General features: G+C 35.1%; 1 protein-coding gene across 12 annotated transcripts in view; it reads left to right on the plus strand.

The window, feature by feature from the left end:
- The window catches only part of DYNC2H1 (dynein cytoplasmic 2 heavy chain 1), a 364937-nt gene that overhangs the window by 111952 nt on the left and 238809 nt on the right, over positions 1 to 14176 (plus strand). For all 12 annotated transcript variants that reach the window (XR_014815142.1, XM_084975882.1, XM_084975883.1 and 9 more), the window contains 6 exons: positions 900 to 1023; positions 2028 to 2149; positions 5836 to 5922; positions 8794 to 8920; positions 9535 to 9676; positions 10255 to 10364. Coding sequence is in view for 11 of the 12 variants with exons in the window: in XM_084975882.1 (XP_084832008.1) it covers positions 900 to 1023; positions 2028 to 2149; positions 5836 to 5922; positions 8794 to 8920; positions 9535 to 9676; positions 10255 to 10364 (712 nt within the window). In the remaining variant the exon portion in view is untranslated. The remainder of the gene's footprint in view (positions 1 to 899; positions 1024 to 2027; positions 2150 to 5835; positions 5923 to 8793; positions 8921 to 9534; positions 9677 to 10254; positions 10365 to 14176) is intronic.

Raw genomic sequence — 14176 nt, forward strand, 5'->3', positions numbered from 1 at the left:
CATAATCATTTATTTGGTCCCCAAACAGTACAGGGCATTGTGTTTACTTTGATTTACTGAAGAAGAAAATACAGTTGCTGTTCTTGAAAGAGTCTTGTATTCTTGGCAGAGACAGTGACACAGAGTGAGCGAGAGCCCCATAAATAAGAGAGATGTGGATTTCCCACTGTGGCACAGCAGGTTAAGGATTTAGCATTGTCTCTGTGGCATTGTGGGTTTGATCCCTGGCCTGGTGCAGTGGGTTGCCATAGCTATGGCGTAGGTTGCAGCTACCACTGGGTATGATCCCTGGCCGGGGAACGGACGTATGCCATGGGTGTGGCCAAAAAATAACAGAAACACAAAAATATATCTGTAAGGGAAATGTAAACTGATAGAGAAAAGGCGGAATATTAACTCGGTATGCAACTATTCAGGTTTGGATTTCACGGTATAATAATGGAATTATGGTTTATGTCAATATCAATTCCATTTTATGACTTAGTTTGATAGTAGAGTCCTTTTTCTATATCAAGATGGGAAAGGAGATTTAGATTGAGGGAGCACTTTAACATATTTATCTTAGAAAGGAGTCAAAAAATGTTCTTGCATATCCGAGAACATATTAGTACACAGGAGTTCACATAGAGGGGTGTAAATAGAGTAACGCAGTTATAATTCCTTCATTTTACTGCTTTAGTTTGTTGACAGAACATTAGGAAAACTGTTGTGCATCTTTCTGGAGCTCCTCATCTATCAAAAATGAGAGATGGTACATTAGAATCTTAAATACTTTAGTACCTTATTTTTGTTAACTAATAGATTAAAAGTTTATTTATACACCACCTTGTTAAATTGGCATTTTTGTTTAAAATAGCAAAGTTTATTTATATATTTAAAATAATATGCTTTAATTTTAGTTTTCTTGCAAAAAGAGGTGTGAGAGAAGACATAGCAACCTTTGATGCACGAAATATTCCAAAGGAAATAAGAGAGAGTGTTGAAGAACTTCTCTTTAAAAATAAAGGATCTTTTGATCCAAAGGTAATTTTTAACAGTTATGATTTAAATTCTCTTTCCTTACTATGTAATATTCTGCTCATTAATATGTGATGCCTTATCACTATTGATTGTTTAGTTTGCCTTGAAAATTAAAAATTTAAAATAATAAGTTGTAATTAAGTATTATGGCTGGGAAGCATTCACCGGAAGAATTAGGTAAATGGATTGGCGTCAGGTTTTCAATCTTATAATCTGCTGTTCCTAGCTTGTCATAACTTCTAATTTGCCTGGTGTGCTTTTCTTTCTTCCTGTTTATTTTTCATATAATAACATTTATCTCTGTTGAGATACCTGTATCTGGTTTTAAATTCCATGATTCTGATGTTTTTCTTTTATTTACTTCTTATGTATGTGCTTTTGACACTTACAACAGTAGTTTCCAAGTTGCTTTTATTGAATAAAGATCTATCCCATGCATAGAAGAAAAAGATTTGATGTTTCAGCATTGTTGTAGATAGCATATGTGACTGGTAATTACTTATGTCAATAAAATGCCGTTGTATTAAAGAGTATATGTGGTTCAGAGGGATTTACTTTTAAGCAAAAAGTAGTTTTTGTATTTTTCACTTAATCAAAATAATAACTAATTTTATTTTTATTTTAGATATAAACCAAAAACTTCATTATATGAGATAAATGATTAAACAAATTAAAGAGTTGACTTTGTGGAGTTTCCGGCGTGGCTCAGTGGTTAACGAACCCAACTAGGATCCATGAGGACATGGGTTCGATCCCTGGCCTCACTCAGTGGGTTAAGGATCCGACATTGCCGTGGGCTGTGATGTGGGTCACAGATGTGCTCAGATCTGACATGGCTGTGACTGTGGCTGTGTTTGGCAGTTATAGCTCCCATCCCTAGCCTGGGAACCTCCACATGCCACAGCCCTAAAAAGGCAAAAGACAAAAAAAAAAAAAAAAAAAAAAATTGACTTTGCTTTCATTTGGAATTAAGGTAGGATGTGGATAATTTCTGATGTATTTTTCAGAATGCTAAGCGTGCCAGTACTGCAGCTGCTCCTTTGGCTGCCTGGGTTAAAGCCAATGTCCAGTACTCCCATGTCCTGGAACGAATTCAGCCCTTGGAAACTGAGCAGGCGGGATTAGAATCGTAAGTGAAATGTAAAATATAAACAATTCAAACATTTATTTATTTTCATCAATTTGATGAGTTAGGATTTAGTTCTCATTTGTATCTGAAAAGGCAGCTAACCACATTGAGTCAATTAAATACAGGTCACGATGGCAGAGTAGGAGGTTGTAGAACTCATGTACTCACACAAACACATCGAAAATACACCTATATGTGGAAAAATTCTCATGGAAAGCTAACTGGAAACTGGCACAAGTGCTCCTATACAACCAAGCCTGCAACAGAGGTCTCCATGTAGTTGATAGGATGGGAAAAATGGGCATCAGGTCGCTCCCTTAGAAGGGATCTTTAAGGAAAAGCAGGTTCAAGTGGGTGACCCTCACCCTGGGGAGCGAGCAGATTGAGCCTCAATCTGAGCATCCAGGTCCTGGGGTCCTGAGCAGGGGAGACAGGCTCCCTTCCTGCTGGGAGGTCTGCTGAGAGAGAAGGCCCTGGAGAAGTGTAGACTTGCAAGTAGTGCCTGTGTGCTGGCTTGCTAGCAATCAGAGTGGAGAGAGCCTTGCCCTGGCTGCTGCCACCTCACCGTACTTCCCAGTCCAAGGGATGAACGCCCCAGTTCTGCTTACTCCACACCACAGACTGGCATGACCCAGTCTAGCTATGCAGAGACAGACCAGGAAGGCTGCGGTATGATCTGCTTAGAGCCACAGCCATATTGTGTCAGAATGTGCAAGGGGTGGCATCATAAGAATGTGTGGTGGCTGTGTGCTGAATCTCCAGCAGTCAGGCCCTGGGAAAGGACCCATCAGGCTACACCAAGAGCCCAGATGGTGTGATCTGGTTGAGCCAGTGGCAGCCATTGTCAGTTTGACCAGCAATATGTAGCAGTTTGTCTCCCAGCTAGAGTACCTTGGCTCCATCCATTCCACACTGCAACTTAGTGCTGGCTCTGGGACAGAAGGTCCTGGGAGAAGTCTGTCACAGAGGCAGCCCACATCTGAGGTAGCATCCCAGCCACCTGAATTCCTGTAACCACAATGCTCCGGCCCCCAGCCCCTCCCTACTCCATAACTCAGCTTTGCCCTAGACCTAGGGTGAATACAACAGAGAAAGTGGTACAACCTTGGGAAGCTTCTGAGTGGAACCACAGACATCTTCACAGGTGACACATAGGTCCTTTGTGAAAGGATGGGCCTCACTTGAGTCAGTGATCACCTTTTTTGGGCAATTGAGGCTGATCTATCCTGAACCTCAGGGCTTATTCTTAAACAACTGAGGAGCAGGACCTCCCCAACCCCCTTGACAGGGTGTCCACAGAGACAGAGCAGAAAAGCCCCACCTTACCTCCTGCTCAGGCTCTAGGTGCTCCAGTGCCAATCAGACCCCTGTCAAGGGGGTAACTGCTGGCACACCTTAAGAAAACGTGACATTTATGTGGTTGGAAGGATAAGTTGGTAGAAGTTCCTTTAGGAAGAGACAAAATTTTGTAAAGGAATAATATTAAGGTACAAAAAGTAGGTTTTAGAAATTTAGGGCTTTCATATTTGTTCTTTAATTTCTAGGGAATGTTTGGTATATATTTTCTAAAACATTAGACATGTGTGGGGAAAATTTACCCACTTATTTTTTGCTCCTAAAATTTCAATTTGTTGGTGTTCCCTGGTGGCCTAGCAATTAAGGATCTAGCATTGTCACTTCTGTGGTGGGGTCACTGCTATGGGGTGGGTTCAGTCCCTGGCTTGGGACTTCTGTATGCTGCAGGCACAACCAAAAATAAATTTCAACTTACTATTGTTACTAAGTGGCATTATATTTTATCTTACTTGTTCTAAATGCAGGCTAAGAGGTATGTTATGTTCTTGATGGTCAATTTTTGACATCTATTATTTCTAATTCTGAATAAGGAGACTTTTAAGTGCCTAAGTTTCTTAATTTTTTCAATTATTTTGATTATATATTTTTCACAGCTGAGACATATCATATGAATATATTTTCTTGTATACATTTTATTATTCTTAATAATTGCTTCATTTTTTAATTGATTTTTTTTCTGTTTATACATGACATATTTATCCAGTCTCTCTGTCCCTAAATATATTTAGACTCTAAATCATTTGGAATCTATATGTTGCATTTCTTTCTTTCTTAGCATTGTCTTGCCTAGAGCCTTTTGATTTCCTGTTCATTGTGGATTAATTCTTTCTAGGCCTGCTGCTTGCAGCTTAAATTATTTTAAGATTGCTTTTCGCCATTTTTCTGGGGATCACATTTATCTCTTTTCTAATAGTATTGTTTATTATGGGTCTTTCTTTTTCTTAGTTTGGTTACCCACTTTTCTGGAACACATCATTCATAGTAGCTTCTTATAAAAGGTATATGTAATGAAAAATATTTGGAGATTTGCATGTCTAAAATTATCTGTATTATGCCATTACATGAGATCAGTAATCAAGCTGGTTTGAAAATACTAGACTAAAAATAGTTTAACCTCACAATTTTGAAGGTCTTATTCTATTACACTGGTTCTCAAAGTGTGGTCCCTAAACCAGCAACATCAGTATTACCTGGGGAATTATTAAAAGTGCCAAGTTTTGAACTCAACAAGGTTTGCTGTATCAGATATGCTGTGGAACGAGTCCTTGCAATCTGTGTTTTGACAAACCTTCCATTTGATTTGTGTAATGCACAAATCCCTAGCAGTACACAGCAGTGTGGACTGGCTGTTTGATGGTGCCTGTCAATATCTGTGGGTATTTTTAGGGGGAGGAAGTCAACCATTTCTCTAGAAGAATTCTAATACCTTCTGTCTAGGGATTGAATGGAGATGGACGGGGTTGGTAGGGGTATAAGCTAACTTCCACGGATATGTTAAAAGGATACAGTGAGAGAGGGAATCTTAGATCAGATTCTTTATGTTACCAACTATTAAACAATCTTCTGTATTTAGCGCTATTATTATCTTTAGAGGTACCTATTGTCTACATTTTGGGAGCATTTTTGAATTCTTTTGGCTATTGCATCTGGGTATGTCAATTCTCATTTTTAAGATTTTGTTAAAATTACTCCTTTGCAATACTTTTCTCTTTCATTCTCTTTATCTTTATGCATGCATGTCTTTTTTATTCCCTTGGTTTCATTTTAATAGGACTTTTGAAGGGATAGAAGATAAATGAATATGTTTACTCTTGCATTTTTATCCAGAAATACACATGCACAAGTGCTTTTAAATATAGTTTCATGGAAGTGGTATGGTTAGGTCAGAGAATGTACTTTTAATTTTGGCATTACTTTTCAAATCAAATTCTATGTGAAATTTTTTTTTTTTTTGGTCTTTTCTAGGGCTGCACCCATGGCGTATGGAGGTTCCCAGGCTAGGAGTCTAATTGGAGCTGTAGCTGCCAGCCTACACAGAGCCACAGCAACGTGGGATCTGAGCCATGTCTGCGACCTACACCTCAGCTCATGGCAATGCCAGATTCTTAACCCACTGAGCGAGGCCAAGGATCAAACCTGCAGCCTCATGGTTCCTAGACGGATTCGTTAACCACTGAGCCACAACGGGAACTCCGTGTAAAATTATTAAAAGTAATGAATTGTTCATGGTTTTCATTGTCATTTATTTACTGCAAGATTACATTTTAGGGTGCTGTTGCTGCTTTTTGTTGATATGTAAAGTTGAATGACTTATATTGAATTAATTTTAGAAATTTGAGGAAAACTGAAGACAGAAAAAGGAAATTAGAGGAGCTTCTCAATTCTGTTGGTCAAAAAGTGTCAGAACTCAAAGAGAAGTAAGTTAAGTTTTGAAATGTATTTTGAATATTTGAAAACATCTCAACTAATTATTAAATTTTGAAAATCTTTGCTATAATCACTATATTAATTTTTTTATTTTATCACTCTAACATGTGGAAGGATATAATATAGAATGTATTTCTTTTTAAAATACTTTAATAAGAACAAAAGTATTTTGTTTCTATTTATATAGCCTTCGCTATATATATTCATAAGCTTTGGAAACTTGAGCCAGAGGAATTTAACATAATGTGTTAATGCTGGGAGTGTTTACATTTGTTATTCTCATTTTCTTATTATTTTGACTTTAAGATTTTAGACTCCTTTATTTCTCTTAATTCTATAGGCCCACCCCTATTCCATAAGCTTCCAGAAGTGCATGATCACATTAGAGAATTTTATCTTTTTCACTTTGCTCTTTTTGGTATTGAAAAAATAGTCCTTCCTACAAATATTGTACTCAAATTTAAGAACTATTTATGAATATGATTAATCTTAAATCCTTTCATCTACTTCTGTGTTCCTATGATTGCTTTTTTTAGTATAGGATAAAAAAATCCTGTGGTATTTTTAGTATAGGACAAAAAATTCCTGGTATGGGAATTATTATAAATGTGGACGCATTTTCCTTTAAAAATTGTGAAGATTGAAAAACTGGATAATATACCATTAAATATAGTATATCTTATTGTTTGCTTTCTGTTTTATGTTTTTGTGTTAATGTTTCCTTATTTTCTTATGGAAGAAATACAAAATATTGTATCAAGAAAGAAATTCATCACTAAAAACTATGGATTTTTTCTCTATATATAGTTAAAAAAACTATCTTTACTTACATTTTTCTGTTTTTTTTTTTTTTTTTTTTCTTTTTAGGGCTGCACCTGTGGCGTATGGAAGTTCCCGGGCTAGGGGTCGAATCAGAGCTGTAGCCGCTGGCCTACGCCACAGCCACAGCCACAGCAACACAGGATCTGAGTCATGCCTGTGACCTACAGCACAGCTCACAGCAGCGCTGGATCCTTAACCTCCTGAGTGAGGCCAGGGATTGAACCCATGTTCTCATGAATACTAGTCGGGTTCATTAACCACTGAGCCACGATGGGAACTCCTTTACTTACATTTCTATATATTCACTTGTAGAGGAAGAAACAAACCAAAAAGAAAACCTCAAACTTATAAATCCAATGTTTTCAATAATCCAGAATAGTTTTTTTGTATTAGGCATATAGGAAAGAAATCATATAATTTTCTTCCAAATATAATCAGAAATGTATAAAGAAAAGAATATATTCTTTACAGTGTTAGAAAATCAGAATTAGCACCTAATATTTGGCTAATTGTCCAATATTTATTGCATAGTTAGCATGTGGTTAGATGTTCTTTCATTTTGCAGATTAGGAAGCTAGAGATTAGAGTTGAGCAGCTGCTAGATGCCTCAGGAAGCATTAGGTCCTAGATTTGTCTGACTCCATAGTATTCCTATTCTTTGTCACTGCACCAGACTACCAGAATTTTGGAAGGATTATTAAGAAAACCTTCTACTTATGACTGAGGCTCTGTGGATACACCTAAGGAGTTGAATTTTTTTTTTTTTTTTTTTTTTGTCTTTTGTCTTTTTGTTGTTGTTGTTGTTGTTGTTGTTGTTGCTATTTCTTGGGCTGCTCCCGCAGCATATGGAGGTTCCCAGGCTAGGGGTTGAATCGGAGCTGTAGCCACCGGCCTACGCCAGAACCACAGCAACGCGGGATCCAAGCCGCGTCTGCAACCTACACCACAGCTCACGGCAACGCTGGATCGTTAACCCACTGAGCAAGGGCAGGGACCGAACCCGCAACCTCATGGTTCCTAGTCGGATTCGTTAACCACTGCCCCACGACGGGAACTCCAGGAGTTGAATTTTTAACTTTATTTAATTTTAATTATTTTAAAATTAGGTAGCCACATGTAATTGGTGGCTACCATATTGGACAACCCAATTCTAGAGTCTTATGTCTAGGAGAGGAAGGAATAGGATGCTTAGGCAATAAAAAGTGCTGTAAAGTGCACTGCACTTAATATCAGACACACTATATATGGGATTTTAGGTCCTCTACTTATTGGCGAGACTTTTACAATAATCTGTTTGGATCTAAGTTTCCACATTTGTGAAATTAGAATTATAATTTTTTTTTAAATTATTCTGAGAATTAACATGATCCTGGGCATTTTGAAGACATTTACATATTTGTTGAAGGATTAGATAATCATGTGGAATATTATTATATTTAACAAAATAATAAATTTTTACAAGTATTTTTAGGGAAAATAATTTACAAAGAAATTATAAACTTTGGCAAAAGGGCACATAGGGAAAGTATATATAATGGGCTTGATATTCGAGATTATTTTTGATAGGTGTATATTCGAGAAAGAGTGAGGGGTGATACAGGGATAGGGAGGGAGCTGGAAGTTGTTCTAAGCAAATGCATCATCCTCACGAAGGACGCAATGGACAAATGACAGGACATTTTCTGAGAATATAAAATTCTTCAGATATAGACATAATTTTGCTGGACTGAATAGAATTAAATAAAACTGAAAAGATAGACTGGATAAATTTTATGACAGGACTTTTGAATGTCATATTGAAAAATTTATACATAATGTAGGGCATCAAGGACCTGTGAGAATGCTCACCTTTAAATGTATATATTGGTATTGTGTCTATTAAATTAACGATATTTTGTAAGCAAATAGTATCAGTATTAACATTAATTACATTTTTGTATAAAAGTTCACTTTACTACATAATTTAGTTTACTAAGCATAATTTAATTAAATCTCTCTTAAATTCCTTTGTCTTTAATTAAATTTTAATGTTTTCATAGATTTCAGAGCAGGACTTCAGAAGCTGCCAAACTTGAAGCTGAAGTCAGCAAAGCACAAGAAACAATTAAAGCTGCAGAAGTCTTAATTAATCAGCTGGATAGAGAACACAAGAGATGGAATACACAGGTTTGTTTGAGAGAGAGAGGTTATGAGAGGCCATGTTTAAAACACTGGAAAAATATAATGTAAAAAATATTGAATAACAAAAATTTCTTTGTTAAAAAAGTGAAAAGGAGAAAAATATCCATTAACCTGCAACTGGCTTAGGATACATGATCTAGATATTAATGACCAGTATTACGTGAATTAATCTTTAAGCACAATGTCTTTGTATGAATGGATTTTTGACAAGTAACCTATTCCTCTAAAAGAGGAATTATCTGTGTTATTGAGGAGAAAGGCAGGGATGAAAATGAGTTGATAGAAAATTTAGTAGTCTTTAGAAACTTTTTGAACTTAAATTTACCAGGACAATCCTCTTAGGAATTGACAATGTTGGCCATTTATTTCTTTTTGAAATACTTTCCTATCTCAAATTTGTTAAGGTGGTGTCTCTTGTTTTTGTTTGTTTTGATTTTGTTTTTTGCTTTTCTTTAACCAGTTAGATTCCTTCCCTCGTTGGATGCTCCTTATCAGTTCATCCAATAATATTGACTGCCTCTGCAATACTCTGTTGTATTCAAGATGGGTTATTTTTCCCTATGTTAGAACATATCTGTATATCACTCTCTTTTTTTCAGGTTGCAGAGATAACAGAGGAATTAGCTACTCTTCCTAAAAGAGCTCAGCTGGCTGCTGCATTTATTACATATCTTTCTGCTGCTCCTGAGGGTCTGAGAAAAACCTGTTTGGAAGAATGGACCAAGTCAGCTGGTCTTGAAAGTCTGTATTTAGTTTTTCATGATTTTGAATTTCAGTGTACTAAAAAGTGCATCTCTTCATTTTTGTCGTTTTACTTTTTAAACTTTTTTTAAATGAGAAAATTTTCTTTAAGTTCAAGGATACCATAGCTACCTTAGATTTGCTGAATTCTACATATGTTCTGAGAATTGCTTTATTGTGTGATTCTTCTACCCCTACAATCACTTTATGAGACTCAGACCTCTGAATTATTTTGATATCATATGATGCAGTTAAACATTTTATTAATTTTAACACTAATTTCATATGGTAAGATGAAATGCAGGAATTCCAAAATTCTTGGTGAATTTTTTGGTTTTCACAAATTGTTATAGTTGGGAAACATTCATTTAATAGAAGAAATATAACTTGAGTGTCATTCCTTCATACTTTTTTTTAAAAAAGTTTCTTCTCCTTAGCTTCTTTGTGCAAAAGAATGGGTTGAATATTAACGATGATCATGGGACTCTTGTTTGAATATATTTTAAATTTTATTCTCTTTCCTTCAATCAAGCATAAGATTGTTGTGGTAAATATTATTGATATCTTTAATTTTTCAGAATTTGATCTGAGGAGATTTCTTTGTACTGAAAGTGAACAGTTAATTTGGAAAAGTGAAGGCCTACCATCAGATGACCTTTCCATAGAAAATGCTCTTGTTATCTTACAGGTAGGCAATTATCTAATATTTTCATTAGAAATGTGTCTTTTGATGCTTGCTCCAGGAAGTACCTCCTTCTACAAATTCTTAGGCATTCCTAGTTTGTCTTTTCTTAGTTACTTAAAAGTAAAAATATTTTGCTAATAAAAATCCATTTGTGATTCAGTTAGTAATGCTATAATTTTCAGTGTAATTTATTTTTTACATTAATATAAAAGCATAAACTAAAATGGTATTATTTCAATGACAAAATATTCTAAATTGAACTTCCTAATAATAATAGAAATATTTCAGAGGCACTTGATCATTTGGTTGTATAGTTCTTTCATCTAGAGTATATTTTTAAAATAAAAATTTTGTATTTTTATTTCATTTTGTTTTACACAGTTAGACAAAGTGAAAATGGATGAATTTTGTGTTATAAGTTAACCATGTACCTATTTTGGAAAATTGTTCTTTCACATCGTACATGCCTCCCAAAAGTCATTGTTTGAAGTTGAAACTACTGCAAAACTAATTAATAGTGAATGTGAAAACCAAATTCAAAATCTAAGCAAATCATTTCTTTGTGTGATGTTTTGTTTTTACCAATAATTTAGTTTACCTTTCTGATATGGAATTTGGAAGGTAATTTTTCCCTTTTGAAAATTTGTTTTCCTTTTCTATCTCAACAGTTTATAAAACCAGTGTTTTCATTTCTCTTTACAACCTTTCTCTCTGCCCACACATTGCTTTATTCCACAACTCCACAATCTCAAAGAAAATATGAACATTAAATGCTATTCCTTAGGTAGCATAAGTCATATTATATAAGATTCATATTGTGGGACCTTTTCATTCTTTGGTAATTTATTCTTCTTGATTGGACCTACTAATCAGCTGACTATTTTTTGACTCATTACATGATGTCTTACCAGTAGAAAAGTCACTGAACAAAGATTAAACAATATTGTTCTCTTTGAATTTGATTTGGCTTAAATGTCAATTTATTTTTTAAACATTTTTATCATTTTTCACAGTAGAATTACAAATCTGGAACTCTAAAAGTGTATGTAAATAAATTCATTGCATTATAGCAACTAGTACTTTTTATCATATTTGTTATTTTTACCCAAGGTTTCCTAGTCACCTCTTCTTCCTTTGTCAGTACTCCAAGAAAGCATTAGTTTGCAGGTGTAAAAAATTAGAAGTTTTAGCAATTTTCTTTTTTATTCCATAAGAAATCAGAAGCCTTTAGGAAAAATACATCACAATAATTTTTATATTTTACTGATGATAGTAATTGAAAGTATTTACTTTATTTTGAATTAAGCTGTATTTCATAATAAATATCAGGGATATTGTCCTTGAAATTAATTTTAATAAGCTTAGTATACTTTGTATTTATTATTGCCAAGATTCTTATAGATGCTTATATGCCTTTTTATGAGAAAACAAAACCATTTGGAAAAATTTGTTATAGTAATTCATCGTTTTATTGAAATGAATTTGCTATTGTGGTCAACATTCTATCTGAATTTTAAGATGGGCTACATTTAGAATACACTGTTGCAGTTGCAGGTGTGGATGGATAGCACAGGTCTATAACTCATTAACATTACCAGGGATGTGTAATTAGGTGTCTAACATATACAAGTTGGGTTTCTGGAAGTCTTCCCTGAGAAAAAATGACTGGACATGATGAATTTGGTGTATTATTGCTTCAGAGATAGAGCACATCTCCTCATGAACTAAAAAAGCTTTTCAGAGATTCTCCCTCTCAATGAGAAGAGCTGTAGTCACTCAAACATTTACTGGTGCAAAGAATAGCCTTTTGTGTCCAAAATTATTCCTTGGTTTGTCTTACAAAGGTGCTTGGAATTCTTATCTTTGGGTTAAGCTGATTATTGAAGCACATGCGTTTTCTGAGTGAGGAAATAGTCAAATAATTGTCTACTTGTAACAGAAATTAGTTTATTATGTTAGCAGAAAGCTCTTATGACCTACATCTTTGAGGAATGGGGGAAAAACTTGGCCATGGTGACCATATGTCCTGGATTGCTTGAGCTGTGATTTATACCTGTTGTCCTGATGTAATTATTACTAGTTTCTCTTGTATTCTCAGAAGTGTCCTAGTTTGGATCATAAATTGTGTGATCTTTGTAATATTGTGGAACTCAGTGGATAATAGAGAGTATGAGACTATTAGAAACTATGGAGAGGTGTCAGTGAAAAGTACCTAGAAAGAAGATTGAAAGTATGATTAATTTAAATTTCACAGTATTATAATTTTTCTTGGTTTAAATTTCACAGTATTATAAAATTTTCATGTTAAGGCATGTACTAGGTAGTGGTTTTTTATTGTTTATGGACAGCTCAGTGTCAAATTAGTTTTCTTTAAACCACTCAGAATTTCTGAGATTTATTTTTTTCCCTTCCTGCAATGTAGTATATGCTGAGGAAATGCAAACTAATTTGATATTAGTCTAAAGACTAAAATTATAAAGGTAAATTACACAGGGAATTTTTTTGTTTTTCTGTTTTTGCTTTTTAGGGCTACATTCGTGGCATATGGAGATTCCCAGGCTAGGGGTCGAATTAGAGCCATAGCTGCTGGCATGCACCATAGCCACGGCAACGCAGAATCCAAACCACGTTTGCAGCCTACACCACAGCTCACCACAACACTCAGAGTCTTACCTCGCTGAGAGAGGCCAGGGATCGAACCTACAACCTCATGGTTCCTAGTCAGATTGGGACCACAATGGGAACTCCAGGGAATTTTTTTTCAGTAAATCCCAAGTATTAATAATCAACACTTTTATAGTATTTACTCTGTTGTTTGTATATTACTATTTAAGAATTAATATAAGAAAATAATTTAAACATTTATTTAATTTGAAAATCCACACTATTTAGTAGGTACAAATATTATCCCTTTTATAGATAAGGAAGTTTAAACAAAGAAGGCTTAAGTTTTCATGTTCAAGGTTACAGAGCTGTCAAGTGGTAGAGCCAAGATTCAAACATTGCCGTTCAGCCAATCTTTGCTATAAAACTCCCCTCGTAGATATGTGTCTGTGTTTCTGTGTATTTTTTTTTTTTTGTCTTTTCTTGAGACACTCCCGTGGCACGTGGAGGTTCCCAGGCTAGGGGTCTAATATGAGCTGTAGTCACTGGCCTACACCAGAGCCACAGCAACACAAGATCCGAGCTGCGTCTGAGACCCACACCACAGCTCACAGCAACGCCGGATTCTTAACCCACTGAGCAAGGCCTGGGATCGAACCCGCAACCTCACAGTTCCTAGTTGGATTCGTTAACCACTGTGCCACGACGGGAACTCCCGATGTTTTAACCTTTTTTTAGTTATTCCTGTTAATGTAATTCTCTTTAGCTTATCAAAAGATGAGCTTTAGTTTTATTTGTAAAATATTTCTACTTTTATTCCACTTATTAAAAGTAAAAATAAAATTATAGAAGTTTTAGATGTTTTAGAAATGGTTTCTTTCTGATTGGATGAAGGTAGTCAAAAGGTACAAACTTCCAGTAATAAGATAAATAAGTACTATGAGTGTAATATATAACAGGATACACATAATTAACACTGCTATGCGTTACATATGAAAGTTGCTAAGAGAGCAAATCCTAAGAGTTCTCATCACAAGGAGAGATTTTTCTTCCAGTTTCTTTAATTTTGTACCTATATGAGATGATGGGTGCTCACTAAAGTTATTGTGATTGTCATTTCATGATGTATGTATGTCAGATCACTAGCTTTACACCTTAACTTATACAGTGCAGCATGTCAATTATACTTCAATAAAACTGGAGGAAAAATG

The sequence above is a fragment of the Sus scrofa genome, chromosome 9 (genome assembly GCF_054392235.1).
Source record: "Sus scrofa isolate SSC_HxYL_T2T_F1_AM1 chromosome 9, Sscrofa_HxYL_maternal_Yorkshire_Landrace_v2.0, whole genome shotgun sequence".
Classification (NCBI taxonomy): Eukaryota; Metazoa; Chordata; class Mammalia; order Artiodactyla; family Suidae; genus Sus; species Sus scrofa.